Source organism: Mauremys mutica, chromosome 1, assembly GCF_020497125.1.
Source record: "Mauremys mutica isolate MM-2020 ecotype Southern chromosome 1, ASM2049712v1, whole genome shotgun sequence".
NCBI lineage: Eukaryota > Metazoa > Chordata > Testudines > Geoemydidae > Mauremys > Mauremys mutica.
The window spans coordinates 95,319,906-95,337,773 of record NC_059072.1 but is presented as its reverse complement, the minus strand read 5'-3'; the positions used below and the strand labels follow the sequence as shown (position 1 = coordinate 95,337,773).

General features: G+C 52.3%; 1 protein-coding gene across 5 annotated transcripts in view; it reads right to left on the bottom strand.

Moving 5' to 3' along the window:
• LOC123348464 (beta-1,3-N-acetylglucosaminyltransferase manic fringe-like) overlaps positions 1 to 17,868 on the bottom strand; it is a 50,733-nt gene that overhangs the window by 11,043 nt on the left and 21,822 nt on the right. Inside the window, exons 19-22 of one of the 5 annotated variants that reach the window (XM_044986000.1) lie at positions 16,503 to 16,624; positions 15,694 to 15,809; positions 14,005 to 14,182; positions 10,873 to 10,959 (exon numbers count right to left, since the gene is read on the bottom strand). In XM_044986000.1, the coding sequence (XP_044841935.1) occupies positions 10,873 to 10,959; positions 14,005 to 14,182; positions 15,694 to 15,809; positions 16,503 to 16,624 (503 nt within the window). The other 4 variants (XM_044986003.1, XM_044986004.1, XM_044986001.1 and 1 more) reach the window with 4 other exon arrangements.

Here is a 17,868-nt window from a genome sequence, read left to right as displayed (position 1 = left end):
CCCCATTTATATCAATAACGTCACACCCCCAACGCAAAATTGATGCAGGAAGGGATGACAAAACATCGCTGACTGCATCCCAAGAGCCCCCTTTCCTTGGGTCTGTCTCACTACAGCTAGTGTTGGGCTAGAGGCCGTACCAGTGTATAACCGAAATGGTTTATCAAAGTCATGTTCAATAACATGAATGGATCTCTTTACAAACTCAAGGTATAACTTGGTTAGCTTTTGCAGCATGGTTCCTGTATGTTTCATGTGATCTTGCCAAGAGCTAAAGAAAATAGCTACTTTATCCATACCAGTTCTGGCCAATGTTTTGAACCCAAATAACATTAAACCAATGTAGATATTGAGGTTGTTCATAGTACAGGAATCTTGGCATTTAGCCATGAAAGCAATATGGTAGTGTGCCTCAGTTTCCCCTTTCATACAGCACATCAGGTCTGGAATGTATTTTCCCCTGTGAAAAGTTCCAACACTGTTTACATGCATTAACTGTGAAACATCAGTATAGCAAGGCCCTTTAACATAAAGTGTGTTTTCATGTATTCCTTTCAACATGTTTAAGGGATTTTCCAAAAGATTAGGCACATTGTACATTGTTACAGTTCTTGGCCATAGCAACACATTAGTTACAAAAATTAGCATTAGCAATAACAACAAATTCATTGCAAGTGTCCATTTACAATCATGTTTGTCATGCCACACCCTTGGCTCTATACCATTGGAGTTTGGGCATTTTAGGGTTAACCTGTGGCTTCCCTTTGCAAAATTCAGTCTTCTCTTTCCTTCTGGATTAAACCCTGATTTCTCTTGCTTAACAGAATTCACTGGCTGATGGGGCGGGCCCTCTGTGCTAACAGCTATTAGCAATTCTGTCTTCTCCCTGCCAGCCAAGTAATTCGCATCAACACAGACACTAGCTTTTAACTCTTCAGCTGCTATGGATTCCAAGGCTGGACTTTGTCTCACAGAGGTACCACACAAATCCAAAGAGTCTGAGGGTGAGAGCTGGCTTGCTCTCCCCTGCCTCCTCAAGCATTCAGCCATAAAACTGTTCTGCTTTGAAAAACCAGTAACTGAATCTGTCCTCAGACCCTGAAGCACAGACTGCTCACTTACCGATTCAGCATGGAGACATTCCTGTCCCAACAGCATTGTCTCCCCAACAAGCTGGCTACACACAGCCAGGTGGTTATAGGGCTGCTCAACTTCCTTAACAGCTTCTACTCCACCTGAGACCTTTTCAAAGCTGCCCACACTGGATCTTTCAAAAGGAAAGTCAGTGGATCCATTCACAACAGAAAATTTCTGGCTGTTAGGAACTGAAACTTCCCTGATTAAATCACTTTTACACCCTTCAGTTGCAGTAAACTGCTCGCACAGGCTACCATGAGGATTCCTTTCCCTAGGAGCTTCTCTAAGCAGCAATTCACCCCTCACAGAAATTCTGCCCTTCCCCTCTCCACCTAGGGCTTGCTTTACAGGAACACTTCCCTGAGCAACCACAGCCGCTTTCTGGGTCTCACCTACACTTAGACTCACTTCAGGCCCCACAGGCGGATTTCTACACAATCCCCTTTTAGGCACACCTACAGACTTTCTAGATAACAGGTCAGAAGCAGTCTCCTTCCCTTGGCCATGAACAAGTTCAGGAATCTTTTCCTTCTTGCTACAAGTTGTCAAACTGTCAGTAAGTAACACACTTAAATCACTTTCATGCTCTCCTTGTGCCTTGGCTAGGGTATCTCCCTGATCAGACAGAGTTGCTGCACCCTTTTCCAACCACACATTAGCAACTGGCAAACTACAAGCACCAGAACTGTCTGGTCTTTGGGACCTTGCTATGACACTAACTGGATGCAACCTAGTCACAGTGCCATTCTCCCCAGCAGACACAAACTCAGGACTATTCCCTTCCTGGGCTTTAGCTGTATTTACAACCAACTCCGAGACAACTGAATCACCCTCAACCATCACAGGCTGACAGGCACCTTCTGTCTGCTCCACAGACACAGAAGCGCCGGAGACACATTCTCCTTTACCAGACACACAGCTTGGGATTTCACTTCCCTTGTCCCAGCACACAGGGCTGTTCACAGACAACTGCTTGGAGACTGGGGTAGCTTCCTTCATAGGCAAGTCAATACCCCTGACAGACACAGGCACATTCCCTCCACTGTCACATTTCTCCACACAGGAAACAGGTAAGGGATATGGACACTCATTTTCCACTATCCCTCCCTTCCCAAACTGCTGATTAGACAAAGCCATCAGCTTACAAGGCTGCCTAGGCTCCTCCAAACTCTCCCTACAAGGCACATTGCCTCTCCCAACAGATAAGCTGCTGCTCTTTTCGCTACACTGAGCTACTTTTAGCAAATCACAGTTACCCATTTCAGGTTTACTTCTACAAGCTGCACTAGCCACCAATCCATTACCCATTACAAATTTACCCTCTCCTTCCTCAGTTAGGGATTTAACCTGAGGAACATTTTCCTCCCCAATGAGATTTTTCTGCTCTTGATCTAACTTCAGATTTCCTTCTGAGACATCAGACAGACATTCAGAAACTTCATTCCCAGACACACTGCTTTTTTGCACAGACAAACCTTTGGAGCAACCCTCCTCAGGCAAATCATTGCTCACATTAGACACAGGTTTAAGATTATTCCTCTCCTGTGACTGGCTACCTGGACTGAACAAAGCTTTCACATTTTCCCCAATTAAAAGATCTTTAGGCAATAACTTCCTGACACCAGCTATCACTTCATGCTGAGCCCCATTCCACTCAAGGTGGATTCTGGCTAAAGGCACACGGACAGTAAACTCACAGAGGATCACAACATTCACACTCTGATTTGGTAAATAATCTTCCTCTTTGACCAGATCTGCTTTAACAAGAGTGATGTTAGAAGCCATAATTTGCCCTAAACAGCTTTTACCATTGACTTTTACACTCTCTATGAATTTTCCATTACCATTCCCATCCATAGCACTGGCACAATTTATGGGGCCACCCCCTATTGAACACACAGTAACAGCATTGACATAAAAGGTGGCATTGTTGGGGTACATTTGGTTACCCCCAGACAACTGCTCAGATTTATACAACATACCAACATTGTTACAAACTGGACTTTCAAGAGGATACAGTCTCTGCTGTTCTTCCATTGCTTTTTTGACTTGGATTTGGAGTCTAGCTGTCTCCTGTTGCATTTGTCGAGTTTTCTCCTCAGCAGCCAGCAGCTCCAGACGCCTCTTACGAGCTTTTTCTTCTCTCTTCGCAGCTTCTTTCTTTCTCTCCTCAGCCTCTTTCTCCATTCGAATTTCTGCCAGTTCTTGCTCATAATCAAACTGCAGGCTGTCTCTCAAGGCTTGCAGTTTCCTTGCTTTTCCTGATGCTTTCTGTCTCATGGTCACTGATCTTTAACCAACCAAACTCTCAATCCCAAAGTTAAAATTTGGATAGCGTGGGGTTCTGACCCAAAGCTTAATTGACCTGGTTCTGTGGATCCTGCCGACTACGCCACTGTGACGGAGCGATTCTGGCGGGACCCAACTGAGAGTGCCAAATCAGGACCAATTGCTCAAACAGGGCAGTCACAGCCCTAGGCTGGGGTTTTTCCACCTCTAAGGCCAACCAAACCAGCCAGACAAAAAGGACTTTGGTCTCACCCCACTGGCTAACCACAAGTCACACAAGCAATTTCCTTAGACACTCCAGTCTCCCAGCATCACCACCAGTGCACTCGTCCTGGGGATGAATGGTTATGAAAACCAACGCCCCAATAAAAGAAAACGGTTCCCTCGATCCCAAAGGACCAAGCCCCAGACCCAGGTCAATATACACATCAGATCTTACCCACAAATCACACTGTTGCCAATCCTTTAGAATCTAAAATCTAAAGGTTTATTTACAAAGGGAAAAAGGTGGAAATGAGAGGTAGAATTGGTTAAATGGAATCAATTACATACAGTAATGGCAAAGTTCTTAGTTCAGGCTTGCAGCAGTGCTGGAGTAAACTGCAGGTTCAAATTGAGTCTCTGGAATACATCCCCCCTGGGATGGGTCGTTCAGTCCCTTGTGTAAAGCTTCAGTTTGTAGCAAAGTCCTTCCAGAGGTCAGAAGCAGGATTGAAGACCAGATGGAGATGAAGCATCAGCCTTATATAGACTTTTCCAGGTGTAAGAATCTCTTTGTCTTCACTGTGGAAATTTACAGCAAAATGGAGCCTGGAGTCACATGGGCCAGTCCCTGCACTTTGCTGAGTCACAAGGCGTGTCTGCCTTCTCTCCATGGGTCCATTGTGTAGCTGACGGTCCTTAATGGGCCATCAAACAGGCTAGGCAGAGCTAACACCAGCTTGTCTGGGAGGCTTCCCCCAGAAGCACAGCACAAACTTGAAATACAGACAGCATAGAGCCAACATTCATAACTTCAACTAAAAATGATACAGACATATAGACAGCATAATTATAATCAGCAACCCAGAACCTGGTCTTAGACACCTTATATGACCCCCTTTACTTAGGATTTGGAGCCACTACAGGACCTTGGTTGCAACCCATGTTCTATATGGTCCCCATTTATATCAATAACGTCACAGGCGGGAAATATGTGTGTGCAGCACCTAGCGCAATGAGGCCTGATCTTGGCTGGGGTCTCTAGGCTCTGCAGGTACTATTAATAAGGATCACAGATTATCCCGACTCCTGCAAAGCCACCCAGATCTGGCCTTTGGGGCCCCATGGAACAAGGCTGGTCCATTTAGGAGGACCCCAAGCAGATTCTCAGCTCAACACCAGTACCACCCAACGTGGCACTGATAACACAGACAGCTGCTGCAAGCGCCCGCCTATACAGGAGGAGGCTCTGCGGCTTAGCAGCCAGCATGTCCCCAGGCCACAAGACGGGGAAGCTCAGTTAGCATGAGCAGCAGCTTGGTTTAGTGGAGTAACTGCAAGACTGAGAGCGAGTGATCCCTGCAGGTTAATCCTAGTTCTGATACCAACTCCCTCTGTGCTGGTAGCCATGTCCTGGCCCTTTCTGCCTTCGTTTCCCCACCCACCGGGCTACGGATACTTGCCTCCCTCATCAGCGTGGGTGTCACGGGGATGAATGAAGGCTGCAGAGTGCTAGCTGGGGGCTCCAGTTCCCCAGAGTGCACACAAAAGCCTTCAGAGCATGGGGCTTGGTTCAGTGGGACACCTGGCCCTTGCAAATCGGACAGGCTGCTATTGTTGTGCAAAACTTTCCTGGGGGTAGAAAATTTCAAAAGCAAAGCCGGTTTGGTTTTGCAACATTTCTGTTTAGTTTCCAATGAAAACTGAAAGCTTTTCTGTTACAGTTTTTCCTTTCGCTCCCCTCTCCCCTCCACCACCACCTTTTTCACTGGCACGGTAAAAGGGGGTGGGGGGGCAAAGGGAGGGAGAAAAAGAGGAAAAACTAAAGGTCTTCAGTACAAAAAATCCAACAAACGGCTCTTTTTGAAAACATCTTTTGAAAATTCCTCCCCTTCACCCTGCCCCACTTTTTTCCAGCCAACTCTACTCGCGAAGCGTTGGCAACTGTACCAGACCTCAGCACCAGCAGTGGCACTCCCCTTCTGCAGCAGGACCCAGGGGGTTGGGCACATATTTCATAGAATCTCAGAGTCACAGAAATGTAGGGCTGGAAGAGACCTCGAGAGGTCATCGAGTCCAGCCCCCTGCACCGAGGCAGGACCAAGTAAACCTAAAGCATCCCTAACAGGTGTTTGTCCAATCTGTTCTTAACAGCTTCCAGTGATGGGGATTCCACAACCTCCCTTGGAAGCCTGTTCCAGAGCTTAACTACCCTTATAGTCAGCAGGTTTTTCCTAATATCTAACCTAAATCTCTCTTGCTACAGATTAAACCCATTAATTCTTGTCCTACCTTCAGCGGACCTGGAGAACAATTGATCACCATCCGCTTTACAACAGCCCTTTATATATTGGAAGACTTATCAGGTCCCCCCTCAGTTTTCTTTTCTCTAAAGTTTTTTTAACCTTTCCTCATAGGTCCGGTTTTCAAAACCTTTTAACATTTTTGTTGCTCACCTCTGGACTCTCTCCAGTTTGTTCACATCTTTCCTAAAGTGTGACACCCAGAGGCCTCACCACTGCCGACTACAAAAGGACAATTACCTCGCAAGTCTGACATACAGCACCTCTGTTAATACACCCCAGAATATTAGCCTTTTTTGCAACTGCATCATATTGTTGATTTATATTCAGTTGTTATACACTGTAACCCCCAGATCCTTTTCTGCAGTACTACCGCCTAGCAAGTTATTACCCATTTTGTAGTTGTGCATTTGATTTTTCCTTCCTAAGTGAGGTACTTTATACTTGTCTTTATTGAATTTCATCTTGTTGAATTCAGACCAATTCTTCAATTTGTCCAGGTCCTTTTGAATTCGAATCCTGCCCTCCAAAGTCCTTGCAGCCCCTCCCAGCTTGGTGGCATCTGCAAGTTTTATAGATTTCTCAAACACGCACACACAGAGAAAGGTTCAGGTAATTTGGGGTGCTCCAGAGAATCTTCTCACTCCTCCTTCCCCTTAATTCTTGGCATGGCCAGAATGGACATGCGTCGGTTATGTTTGGGGTAGGAAAAATTGTTTTGCAAGCCCACTCAGAAACACCAAGGCCGGCTGTAATCATGGTGCCCATGTGCCAGCGCTCAGCCCACATCATAGCACGATATGCCAAGAAGTATGGTATCCTCTAAGAGCCATTAGAGGGTAGGAGATAGAGCACTCAGGGCTTGGAGAAGCACGTCTAGAAGGGGAAGTATGATATTTCAGATGCTAATGCACACAGAGGAAGTGGGTTCAAAATAGGACATGGCTTCCTCTGACAAACCGCAGCTGACTAGGTAGTGGAAAGCACCAGACAGTTACAGCTCAGCGTGTGGAAGGGAAAACCGCCCTTACCCAGAATGCCCTATTCTGTCTCAGGTGCTCTTTTCCTCTGTACCCCCACAACCTAGCCTCCTCATTTAAGCCCCGATTCTGCAACTGGCTGTGCATGGGCAGACCTGTGAGCCCCCACTGACTTCTGTGGGGTTCTGGGCAAAGCCACTTGCAGGATAGGCGCCTGCCCTTGCAGCACCATAGGGGAAAAGGGGACCCCAAAGCAGGGAAGCAGCAGTCAGACAGCCCTCCCAGCACCCCTTCAATGATCGTGAGATTAGCAATGGGGCAGCCACTAGGCACTGATTTAGCAATGGAGTTGGTACCATGGCCTCTACTGACTGACCTGTTTAAACATAGCCCAAGTGCCTGGAGTCTACAACGAGTTTCCCCAGGCTTTCCCCATTACGGAGGGAGATCCCAGGTAGCAAACGGTGTTTCCCGCCAGCCATTATTAACTCAGTTCTGGGTCACCAGTGTGCACTGACCTAATGCGCCCCAAACCAGCTCTCTCACCAGGATGTGAAACTCTCAAGACTCTGCTGGGTGAAGGGGGAAGAGCCGTCCAGGCGCCAGCACCAGCACACAGAAACAAGGGCCACACATACAGAGTGGGGGCCGAGGAATCGTCACCAGAGCGCGTGTGACTGGATTTGGTGCTCCAGCAAGCGAGAGACTGACTGCACTGAGACAGATGTGGGGCGTGCAGGCACTGTGCATGCACCCACATGCAGCTCCACTGCACCCCTCCTGCTATTCCAGCCCTGGGCCCCACACACTCAAACTCGGCTACATGGCACCTCTGTGCCCTTTGCTGGGCTAACCCTGGGTTCTCCCCACCCCTCAGCCAGGGCACTGCATCTTGTTCTCAAGCACCCGTGGCCACTCCAGGCCCAGGCAGTCCTTCCTGGGCAGACACTGCCTAAACCAGATGTGGTTTTGTGAGGTGTACAAACAGTGTGAGACGGGAAGAGGCAGCTAGTCTGAAACCACACAAACTCATTCCACTTGTGAGCAAAGATCAGCAGTTTGAATCAGGCTTCTGAGGGAGAAAGAGCAGTGCACTCAGCCCCGCCATGCCTCACACATGTTTTAACCCCAGCAGCTGTCACCTCTGTCCAGCATTTACCCCTAGTGTAGCTGGATTTAAAGGAGGGTGAACTGCCCCACTGAGGCTACGCTTAGGTGAGGCTGAAGGTCCCTGTCAAATATCACTCCTCCGCTCACCCCTGTGCGAACAGCCAAGATAAACCCGTGTCTCTCTCTACAGGGCTTTCCCCTGAGCCTGAAGCTGGTTTAGTCCCAGGTAGTAGAGCCCTCCATCCAACCAGGGTGAGGTGTCCCTGTCTCTCTGCACAATGGAATAGACATGATGTCGGAGTAGATTCTTCCTGTCCCCTAGACGCCCACCAAGAAGGCCTGTTACTGTAATGAACCCCTCCATGCCCACCTCCATACACACCTGCTCTTTTGCCTTGGATATCCAAGTGTCCAGCAGCAGCTCCAGCCTGGTCTGGTGGAACCTCTTGGTTGTCTTCACAGCAATGAAAACCTCTCCAAGCTCCAGGCCTCTCCGCACACTAGAGCCCACCTTGGAAGGGCCTGGTGGCTCTTTCAGCTCTTGTCTCCTGCTGCTGTCTCCCAGCACATCCGCTGGGGACATTTTAGCCTGGTGCTCCAGGATATCCGATGTCCCATCACCAACCCCTTGGTAGCGGACCACCTCTTGAGTGCCACGGTGCCTCATGGAGAGGAAAGCCATAGTGACAAGGAGCAGAGCAGCTCCAGAGAGACAGCGGAGGAGATGCCGACGCATCACTGCCAACTTCCAACGCCACGGCAAGAAGCCCAGCAGGCAGAGGGAGCTTCTTCCTCCACACCCCAGAGTCTGTGAGCCCCATGGTGGCCTCATGCCTCCCAAAGGGGAGGACAGACAAACTGAGGCCCAACTAGGACATGGCCATGGAAAGTGATGGGAGGGGAGCAGAAAGTGGCAGTGAAATTCTTAGAGAGCCAAACACCAATTGCCCCTGGGAATGGGGGCAGCCTCCAGGAAAGAGACACAGGGATGAGGAAGACCTGATTTTCCAGCTGGCAGGACAGGTGACAGGCAGACACCTGGAGGCCAGCAAATTACACAGCCAGAGCTGAACTAAGCCAGACCCCAGGCTCTCCGCTGAGAGGCTGAGGGTCCTGGGCAAGGGCCTGGTCAGGGTGAAAGGTCAAGGGTCCAGGAGGAGAGTCCATTCCACGCAAGGGGTTGAGGGTCCCAGGTTTCCAGGTGTGATGGGGGAATATCCAGGTGAGTGACTCTGGTTTCCAGTTTGATGGAGGCAAAGAGGCTGACCCAGCATCAAAGGATGCATCAGGACAGGTCCCAGGCTAGAGGCTGATGCAGGCAAGAGGCTGGGGATAGCCAGGTCCGGGGAACGAGCAAGCGAGCTGCCTTCCACCTGCTCTGTCTGTTCAGCTCTCACTGACTCCCTCTAGCTACAGGCACCAGGCTCCGCCCACCCCTTCCTTGGGCACAGGGTAGGCGGGGCCCTTCAGCCTGTGGGGAATCCTGGCTAGCTGTCGCCTCTGCTCACAGCTGCTGCCCTGTGGGCTGCTCCTTGTGTCAGGCCAGGGGAAAGAGCTCATGCTCATGCTAGCTGGGGGCTCACATTCCCCAGAGTGTGCACAAAAGGGATGGGACCTGAAGGAGGAAGTCTCCGGGGACCCGACTCTCATGTCATCAACCTGAGGGGAACATGCTTCTGCCCCCGCTCCCAACTCTCAGGGAGCCTCTCAAAACTGAGCTAGGCTGTCAGGGGGAGAGGAATTCACCCCGCACTGCGGCCGCTTCGCAGTGGCATTGGGGGCCCCAGCAGGCACAGAGCCAGCATAATACCCCTGCAAAAGGCGATGTGCTGGCAGGGCTGGGGGATGGCTGAGAAGGGGAGGTGGCATGGCCAGGAGTTCTAATGCCCTTGGAACTTAGACTGGCTCTTAGAATGACCCGGAGGAGCCATTGCAGATGGCGTGCAAGCTGGGACAGCCACTGGAGAATCAGGGGGGCACATTGCCTCCCCAGTCAGTCTCTGTGCCAGGCTCAGCACCAATGCAGAGAGGAATTCCCCCCCCCACAAGGGGCTTTCCCAACCCCCCTTCCCAGCTGCCAGGGTAGCTCCAGGTCCAGTCTCAGGTTCTGTAGGGCCCTATGCAAAGTGACACAAAGCAGCTAGAACACCAGCTTAACTGGCTCTCTGCCACTCCTTGCCCTGTTGCAAGGGGGATGGATAAGGCATCCTACACTGCAGCGATCCCCAGCTGTTGGACCTGCCCCTTGGGCCCATGGATAGTTGGGCATAACTTAGAGCAGCCCCAAGGTTTACAGCCATTTGCGCTCTCCCGTTTCACATATCTCAGCTGCAGCTGGGGATCTAGACCTTAGCTGAGCTATGTTGCTCACCATGCCATCTAACCCTGCTCAGAGCAGATCGCCTCCACACAGTGCTTAGGCCAGTGGTCAGCCACGTACATTACAGCTGCTAACGTTAACTCCCGTGGCGCTGAGCCAGCGAGAGCAATGGCAGGGAAGTTTTGCAAACCGCCCCTAGGGAAGGCTATAGCTAGTGGAGGACTTGGAAATCCACCCTTAACCCTTGACTGCACACACACTCAGATGCACGCTGCAGCAGATCCCCTCCCAAGGGCAGGTAGAACAGTTTTTCTAAATGACTCTTTACATTAGGACTGTACAAGGCTTTTACGGCTGGTAATTGGTGCCCACGGCTGCTAATGACATGCCACCTGTTCCTTAACCCATGACTCATTCCTCTACAGCAGGCAGCGTTACCTCACGGGGCAGGGAATTCGGGCACCCCCCAGGGAGGAGTGATACAGTGCAGAGTGGAACTGAAGCCAGGGAACATTACTGGGTTAATGTTTACCTTGGATTCCTCTCTTCCCCCTCCATCACATCTGGAACCAGCTGGAACTGGGCTTGTGGAATGGATCAGCATAGGCCAATGTGACCTCTGAAACAAACCAGGAGGGAATGGAATGACTCCTAGAAGAAGCCTGGGAGAGGGGGCAGTGCAGTCTAGTAGTTAGAGCAATGTCGTGTTGAGAGGCGGTCAGGCTCTCCAGTGTGCTATTCCGAGCTCTGCCAGACTTACCTTGTGACCTTATAGACATCATCCTTGCCTCCATTTCCCTGTCTTTAAAATGGGGATAACGCCTACATCTATGGGGTCCTTTCTCATCCACATCTGCTGCCATATGTCCAGGTGACAGCAGTGGCCCCGATGGCAGTTTATGTTCTGCACCTAACAAGAACATCTCCGAAGCTCCAGTGTCTCCCTCGCTCTCGTAGAAGGCTCCCCAATGGCTGCATTTGTGGAACCCTTTGAACAGCAGCACAGTCTGTCACGGATTGGTGGGGGCACAGCCACGGCATTCAGAGGTGCACCGTTCTAATTAGCCAGCCTGGGGATTACTGCAGTGCACGCTCTATGGTGCCTTGCCTGGAGATGCCTCAGGAGCCTCAGCAGGGGCAGAAGATCCTGACTCAGTGTCAGGGATTTCCCTACATCCTGGGCCCCCTACACTCTCCTATCTGCCCCCCCCCAGTGGTCAACTAGTTATAGGCAGTGTTGCCAATTTAGTCATTTTCCACCCCACCCCCCTGTAAATTTGAACACCTCTAATTTCAATTCCTGGGGAAAACACGGGGTGGCTCGCAGACAGCCCCCATGGCGCCAATGCTCCAGGAGCTGCACTGGCTGCCTGTTAGCACCTGGGTGCAGTGGAAGGTGTCGGTTTTGACCTCTAAAATCTCTCAGCAGGCTGGGTCCTGTGGTGCTGTCACAACTGCACTCAATGGCGGCACTTGAGCGACCGTCTCCCTTGTTTCAGTGGGAGGGGGTTGCTAGCAGGGCAGTCTCCAGGAGGGGTCACCCTTGGGCTGGTCACTTTGCAAGAAGCACGCTGGTGGCAGCAGTGGTGTCGTTGGAATGGGTGGGGTGAGGGTTCTGAGGGGGTGGAGGGGGCACACGTCTGGACGAGGGTGAAGTCTCTGGCTAATGCTTGGGCTACATTCTGTACTGCAGAACCGCTCCAGGAGGTTGCTCAAGGTTTTTGTGGCTGTAGGTAAAGACGCAGGCACTGATGTAAGAACAAATTACCTCATCCCAGGGGAGCTGTGAGGATCAGCAGGTTCATCTTTGCCCAGAGCTGGAAAACCACAAAGCACTAGCTCAGGGCTAAGTATTGTTATGGGGACACAAAGGGGACTTTGGCATTGTCTAGCCCATCCTCTGCCTGGACCCATTTCCCACATCCTGCGAAAGCAACAAGCATTCAGCCTCTGCTGATCTCTGCCCCTCCCAGCCCACGCTGTCCCAGTCCTGGGGACAAGCAGACCTGCATCCAGGGCTCTCCTCCCTTCATGCTGCTCCCCATCACCCCTAGCATGGGGGCTGTGAAAGGGGGCCCCAGCACTGCCTGGCCCACACTTTTCTCCAGCCTTGTGTCTGCCTGCACATACCAGCTCCAGTGCTGTCCGCCCTCCCCTTCAACCTCTGCAGGTCCCCCGGCACTCCCCAAGCATCCAGCCTCTCCCAAGTGCTGAAGGACTCCGCAGCTCGGCCAGCAATTGCTCTGCAAAGCAGCCCTGCCACCGATGGGGGGAGGGCTCTCCAAGCTAACCGCACGCCTGAGAGCGCTATCACTCCCGGAGGGGTGCTTCTAACACCAGACATGCTCCCAGGAGTGTGCTGCACAGACACCAACTCCTGACCCCCTCCACTCCTCTCCTTCCTTCCCTTCATGTCTGTCTCTTCCCCACTCTGCTTCTCTGTTCTTCCTTTTCCCTCAGCATGTGAGAGGAGGGGGCAGGATGGGGCTGGATTTCGGGCACAGCTGATGCCAGCTCCAGAGTCAGAGCGGTGGGGTGAGCACAGCCTCTGTTCGAAGGGTGAGGCAAGCCCCAGCCTTTCAGCAGCCTCCTCTCCTATTGTTCTCCTGGAGAAGGACCCAGATGGCGGAGGCCCCAGACTCCCTGAGGTAACCAGAGCTACAGGGACAAAGGCTCTGGGAGAACCGGGCAAGCACCCTCAATGTTCCCCTGACTTTCCCAGAGAGGAACCAGCTGCCTGAGTCTGTGCTGGAGAGAGAGCTGGGAAGGACTGTGCAGGGGAGAGAGCAAGTTAGGAGACGTATGAGGTAGGGATAGGAGAGAAATCCCACAGCACCCCAGGCCAGCTGTTAATGCAAGCAGCAGCCCCTCCTCCGTTCCCATTATAAATGGTATTTAATTATCTTTTATATACAGGTTTCCAATTAAAAGGGTCCATTAATAATTTATACACCATAACAATTACAATTACCACCTACTGAGGATGCGTGACAAACCCCACGTAGTGTCACTCTGCCTGTGGCGGGGCATGTGTACCACCTCCGCTTCCATCGGGACATCAGCTGAGGTAGACAGGATGCCATAGAGAGCCATGATGGGGAAGGGGAGAAGGAGACGGGGTGGCAGGGGAATGGAGCAAGCAGAAGTCAGAGAGTCACACACACACACACACACACACACCTCTCTCTCTGTTCCCCTCTTGTCTGATTCTCCAAATGACTAGGCCATACAGAGGGTCTGGGTGCCAAGAGCACTTCTGGGGGAGCAGCGGCTGCAAGCTGTGAGGGGATTCTTGGTGGGAAGGGGAAGGAAATCCCTCCACTAAACCTGGACATGAGGGGAAAGGAGTCTGAGTCTGCATGTTACCCCCATCCTGGCCAGTCTCTAAGCAGCCTGAAGTGGGCTCAACTCCCTGACACATGAGGGGCCACCTTGTCCTTCCAGAGCTCCACTGATGGCAAGACATCCCACTGCGTCTGATCAGGGAGAAGTGGCACGCTGTTTCAGAAACAGTTTGGGGATAAAGGAAAGAAGCCAAGTGTGCTCCAGGCACCACCCTTGGGAAAGGAAGCTAGCACCCCACTCCCCCATAAGGAGCCTCCTGACATGAAGACACGGCCCCAGCTCTGCCGGATCACAGCTCGCCATCCTCAACCCACACGACCTTGTTCTGCTCCTGGAAGATGCAGCGCCGCACTACTTTCACCAGCTCCTCAGCATGGCACCAGGACTGGGCATCCACACAGGCCCATGAGCAGGGCAGGGCGTGGAGAGCCTGTTCAGCGCTCTGGCAAAGCTTCACCACATCAGAGTCACGTTGGCCTGGCTTCTGCAGTAAGCTCCTGCCAGAGAAAGGGAAACAGCCATAAACATCACCCACCGGGAGAGCTATGGTACCCCAGTGTACCACAGCCAGCGCTCCCGCCCCTTCCCTCCAGTGACTCGCCCCCACCCAGGCAGCACTCCCACCAGTGGCGGAATACTCTGGCCCCGCCCCTGCTCCTCCTCTCCCTTTGGGGCCCCACCACGTGCTCCTCCTCTGCCCACTTCACCTCTTCCCCCAAGGCCCCCAACCACCCGCCACTCACCCCTCTCCACCCCTGCGTCCGGGGCGCCCCCACCCGCCATCTGAGGAGCAAGCAGCAGGCAGGGGATGCCTTGAGGGAAGGGGCAGAGAGGCGTGAACGGCAGTCAGGGGAGGAGGCTGACTGACTGAGCAGGAGCGGGGCCTGAGACGGAGTGGGAGTGGAGCGTGGGCAGGGCCTCAGGGACAGGAGGTCCAGTTGGCAGGGGGGCTTCAGGGCAGAGCCACAGTCTGGGCACCGGTGGTGTAGGGTTGCCGGGAGTCTCCTAGAATCAGGCTCTATCTCCTGGAGACCATTGGAGCCAATCCGGGAGATTTTAGGCTGCTAAAAGTCCAGTGGCGCAGCGGGGCTAAGGCAGGCTCCCTGCCTGCCCTGACCCCACTCCACTCCCAGAAGCAGCCGTTACGTCCCTGCAGCCCCTGGGTTAGGGGCAGGAGGTCTCTGCACGCTGCCCCTGCCCCCAGCGCTGACTCCGCAGCTCCCATTGGCCACAGTTCCTCTGCCCTGTGGGTGCCCCACCCCCTGCTTCTCCTCTTCCCCCTGAGGCCCGCCCCCTGGACAGAAGCCGAAGCCCAGTGAGCATATTGCCCCCCACCCCCGCAGCGGGCTGAGTCACTGGCCCAAGCCCCTCTCCTCCCCTCCCCATGCACAGAGCTGACCCGAGCCCTGCCACTCCCCCTCCCTGAGCCCCTTTTTGGTAAAACTGGGCATTTGTCCCATTTGCAGTTGGCAAGAGCAAATGGGACAAATGCCCAGTTTTGCCAAAAAGTCAGGAAGTTTGGGGCAGGGGTTAAATGAGGACTGTCCTGGCCAAAATGGGATGTATGGTTACCCAAGGCTGTAGTAAGAGCCACCCAGGGAGCCAGGCAGCTGTGCGAGCCCCAGACCCCCCACCCACCCAGGGCGGGATGCCCGAGAGCAGCCCCCGGCCTGTGTCCCTGCTCTCCTGGGCATGCTGTCCAGGGCAGGTGGAGGATCCAGGGCTCCCCACAATGGCTCAGCTTCTGGCCAGGCAAGGGGGTGGGACTTGGAGGAAGGGGAGGAGCAGGAGGCGGGGCCCCATGACTGTGTGGGGACAAAAGGTTCTTGTGTCCAGGACCCCAATAAATCGTAATCTGCCTCTGGCTCCTGCCCCCTCCCCCCAGAGACTCCTCCGCCCCCAGGCAGCACGCCCACCCCCGTCCCTTTGCTCTCTCTTTGGGCATGGGCCAGAGTCACTCTTTTACCATGGTATGACCTCTGTTAGTCCTCTGAAGGGCTTTCTGTACCTGAGTCCCCTGACGTTCTTCTCGGTGACCTCCACGTGGATAATGATGGGGTATATTTCACTTTTAATTAGATCCCTCACCCTCTGGAGGCCCAGCTCCAGCAGGCAGTGTTTATTCTGCAAGGAAATTGCATAGATTTACTGATTTAAATGGAAAAGAAATAACCCAAAGTCCCTGACAGTTACATTAAATCAAGCCCCATACTGTGAGATATCATTGCTTTTCCAGTAGTAATTCCATTACATGTGGATTTACAGTTAGACCCAAGAGGGAATCAGAGAATTAAAGAGCAGGGTCATTTGATACATAAGAGGCTGTGTGTCCAGCCTGGCCAGGGGGCCCTCCTAGCCCCTCCCTCCCCCCATGCATTTGCAGTGTGCATCTCGGGCCTACCAGGGCTTCCTCCACAGAGCCCATGTTCTCCTCATTCCGCCCCCTCTTGGAGAAGGTGAGGAAGGTGCTGGGATGGAGCAAACCCCACTGATTAATTAGTGCTTAGCATAATTAGCGTTAACACCTGTTGCTCCCCCTTTGAGCGGGGCCTGATGTGGACTCCATAAAGGGACCAGACCCAATGCTTGATGGGGCCCCGGAGCCTGATGGAGGAAGCTAGTGGCTGGAGAACTCCTTTGAAGGTTCCCAGCATCCAAGTCATTGACTCCTTTCCTTCCCCCTACTCTCCTCCCCATTCAGTGTTTTCTTCCCTTCCTCCTTCTCCCCCATTTAATAATCCCATCCTCTTCCTAGTGCCCCGTCCCCACTACCACTCAGCAGGCAGTGTCTAGAAGCTGCTGCTCTCCGCTCAGCACCTTGCTGATGCACTCCTGGATGGTGCGGATCCTCCTGCTCTCCCTCTGGTCCTGGAGGGAACCTGGAGCCACACAGTTCTCCTGGGAAGGGGTAGCAGCTGGCTCGTCATTAGCCAGGGTCTCTGAAGAGGGAGGCAGAGCGGGTTGGCTGTGACAGATATGGCAATTTTGTGCAGTATCCTAGACAAGCCTTACTGAATTACGTTAAACCTCATTGAATTAGGTTTCAGTATCCTAGGAATTCATTGTGTTAAAAATGCAGCTGTTTACCAGTTATTGTGTGGTTGTATTTAATGCCTCTAGGACACATGACTCATGTAAGCCCTGGGAAGTGTTATGAGCATCACAAGACTCCTTGAAACAATATGCCAGACCAACCAAGTGGGATCCCCGGAAAATACTTGAAAGGAGGGGAGGGCAACTTCTCACCTCCAAACCCAGCCTTTTAAAGCTGCACCCTGAGAAGAAAGCCACTGTGGGCTGATCACCTGTTACATGAGGATAAGATCAGTGGCCCAAACTGGATATAAGAGTGACTCACAGATCCACGGGGGGGACCTTGTTGTGAACTAACAGCTGTTATGAACTTGTGAACACAGGGGGAAAACCCTTGGTGGGATCTGAAAGGCTGCTCATCAGCCAGAGCCCTTGTAAGCTTATTAGCAGGCCCATAGGTTCTTTTCTTGTTTTTAATATTTTCTCTGTAATGCTCTTACTTTAAGAATAAGTGTGCTTGCTTAGAAAGCGCTGTGAGATAACTTAACTGTGGCTAATCACACTGTGTATAGCCTCTGAGGAAGGAAGGCAAAGCTGGCTTGCTGAGGCACTCTGCCTTGCTGGGGATATCACAGTGTAGGCAGGGAGCTGTGCAGCATGGAAAAAACCCTGGTCAGAAGAGAGAGAGCTGCGGGTCTCTGCCCAAGAGAGGTGACAGCAGAGGAGCCAGGAAACTGCGAGTGGGTGGACCACAAGGGGAAATACAGGCGCAGTGGCCTGAGTTGTGGCATTGGCTATGTGGAGGGACGATGCCTGTTAGACCCACCTTCACCCTGGGCAGGGGCAGTCCATGGGTGGGGAGCAGGCTAGCCAGAAGGGGAGCTTGTATCCTCACCATGGTTGATGTCCACAGCCCTTGTAAGTGGCTTTCATAGGCCCCCCAACGCCACAGTGTGGTGTGAGAGTGGGGTCCAAAGGTGCAGGACAGGGCACTCGCAGGACGGCACACAAGCTGCACAAGTCACACAGCTCGTGAGCGGAGCTAGGCAGAATGTTTTCTTTCAAAATTTTCCTTTGCAATGGAAAATGGAGATTTTAACCCTCCTCCCCCAATTTTTTTTTTTTTTTGTTATTTTCCAGTTTGGACATT